Below are 572 nucleotides of genomic sequence, written 5' to 3' on the forward strand. Positions count from 1 at the left end.
GGGCACAAGGTGTCATTTCTGGTTGTTGGGATCGTTGGTGTCGTGTCGTCGGTGTTGTGCCACGCGTCTGCTGCCGCGGATCAGTTCTGGGTGCTGTGCGTTGGTCGTTTGCTGATGGGTGTGGTGCTCGGTTTGGTGTGTGTCGCCTGCCCGATGTACGTTGACCAGAACGCACACCCGAAGCACTCCAAGGTGGATGGTGTGCTGTTCCAGGTGTTCACTACATTCGGTATCATGCTTGCTGCTTTGATTGGGCTCGCCCTCGGACAAAGCATCAATTATTCAACCGATATTAAGATGGTTGGTCGTATGCAGGGCTTTTGTGCCTTCTCGACAACTCTGTCTGTGCTCATGATTGCCCTTGGTGTTTCCTTGGGCGAGAGCAAGACCAAGTTCGCTGGTGGCAAGGACGATGCGGGGGATTCCGGTGCGCTTGACCCAAATGAATACAGCTACATGCAGATGATCGGGCCAATGTTAATTGGTGTGGCAGTGGCGGGGACGTTGCAGTTGACTGGTATCAATGCTGTGATGAATTATGCGCCGACGATCATGAGCAGCTTGGGGATGGA

At 53.8% G+C, this 572-nt stretch overlaps 1 protein-coding gene across 1 annotated transcript; it reads left to right on the forward strand.

Annotated features, from left to right (window-relative positions):
* Positions 1 to 9: 9 nt before the first annotated feature.
* Positions 10 to 570, forward strand: TM35_000341950 (putative hexose transporter; the record flags this gene model as incomplete). The annotated part of the gene is made up of 1 exon (XM_029029093.1): positions 10 to 570. A coding segment is annotated over one exon (561 nt), but the record flags the coding sequence as incomplete, so codon positions are not given.
* Positions 571 to 572: the final 2 nt, after the last annotated feature.

Source organism: Trypanosoma theileri (assembly GCF_002087225.1).
Source record: "Trypanosoma theileri isolate Edinburgh chromosome Unknown TM35_Tth_34_V1, whole genome shotgun sequence".
Taxonomy (NCBI): domain Eukaryota; phylum Euglenozoa; class Kinetoplastea; order Trypanosomatida; family Trypanosomatidae; genus Trypanosoma; species Trypanosoma theileri.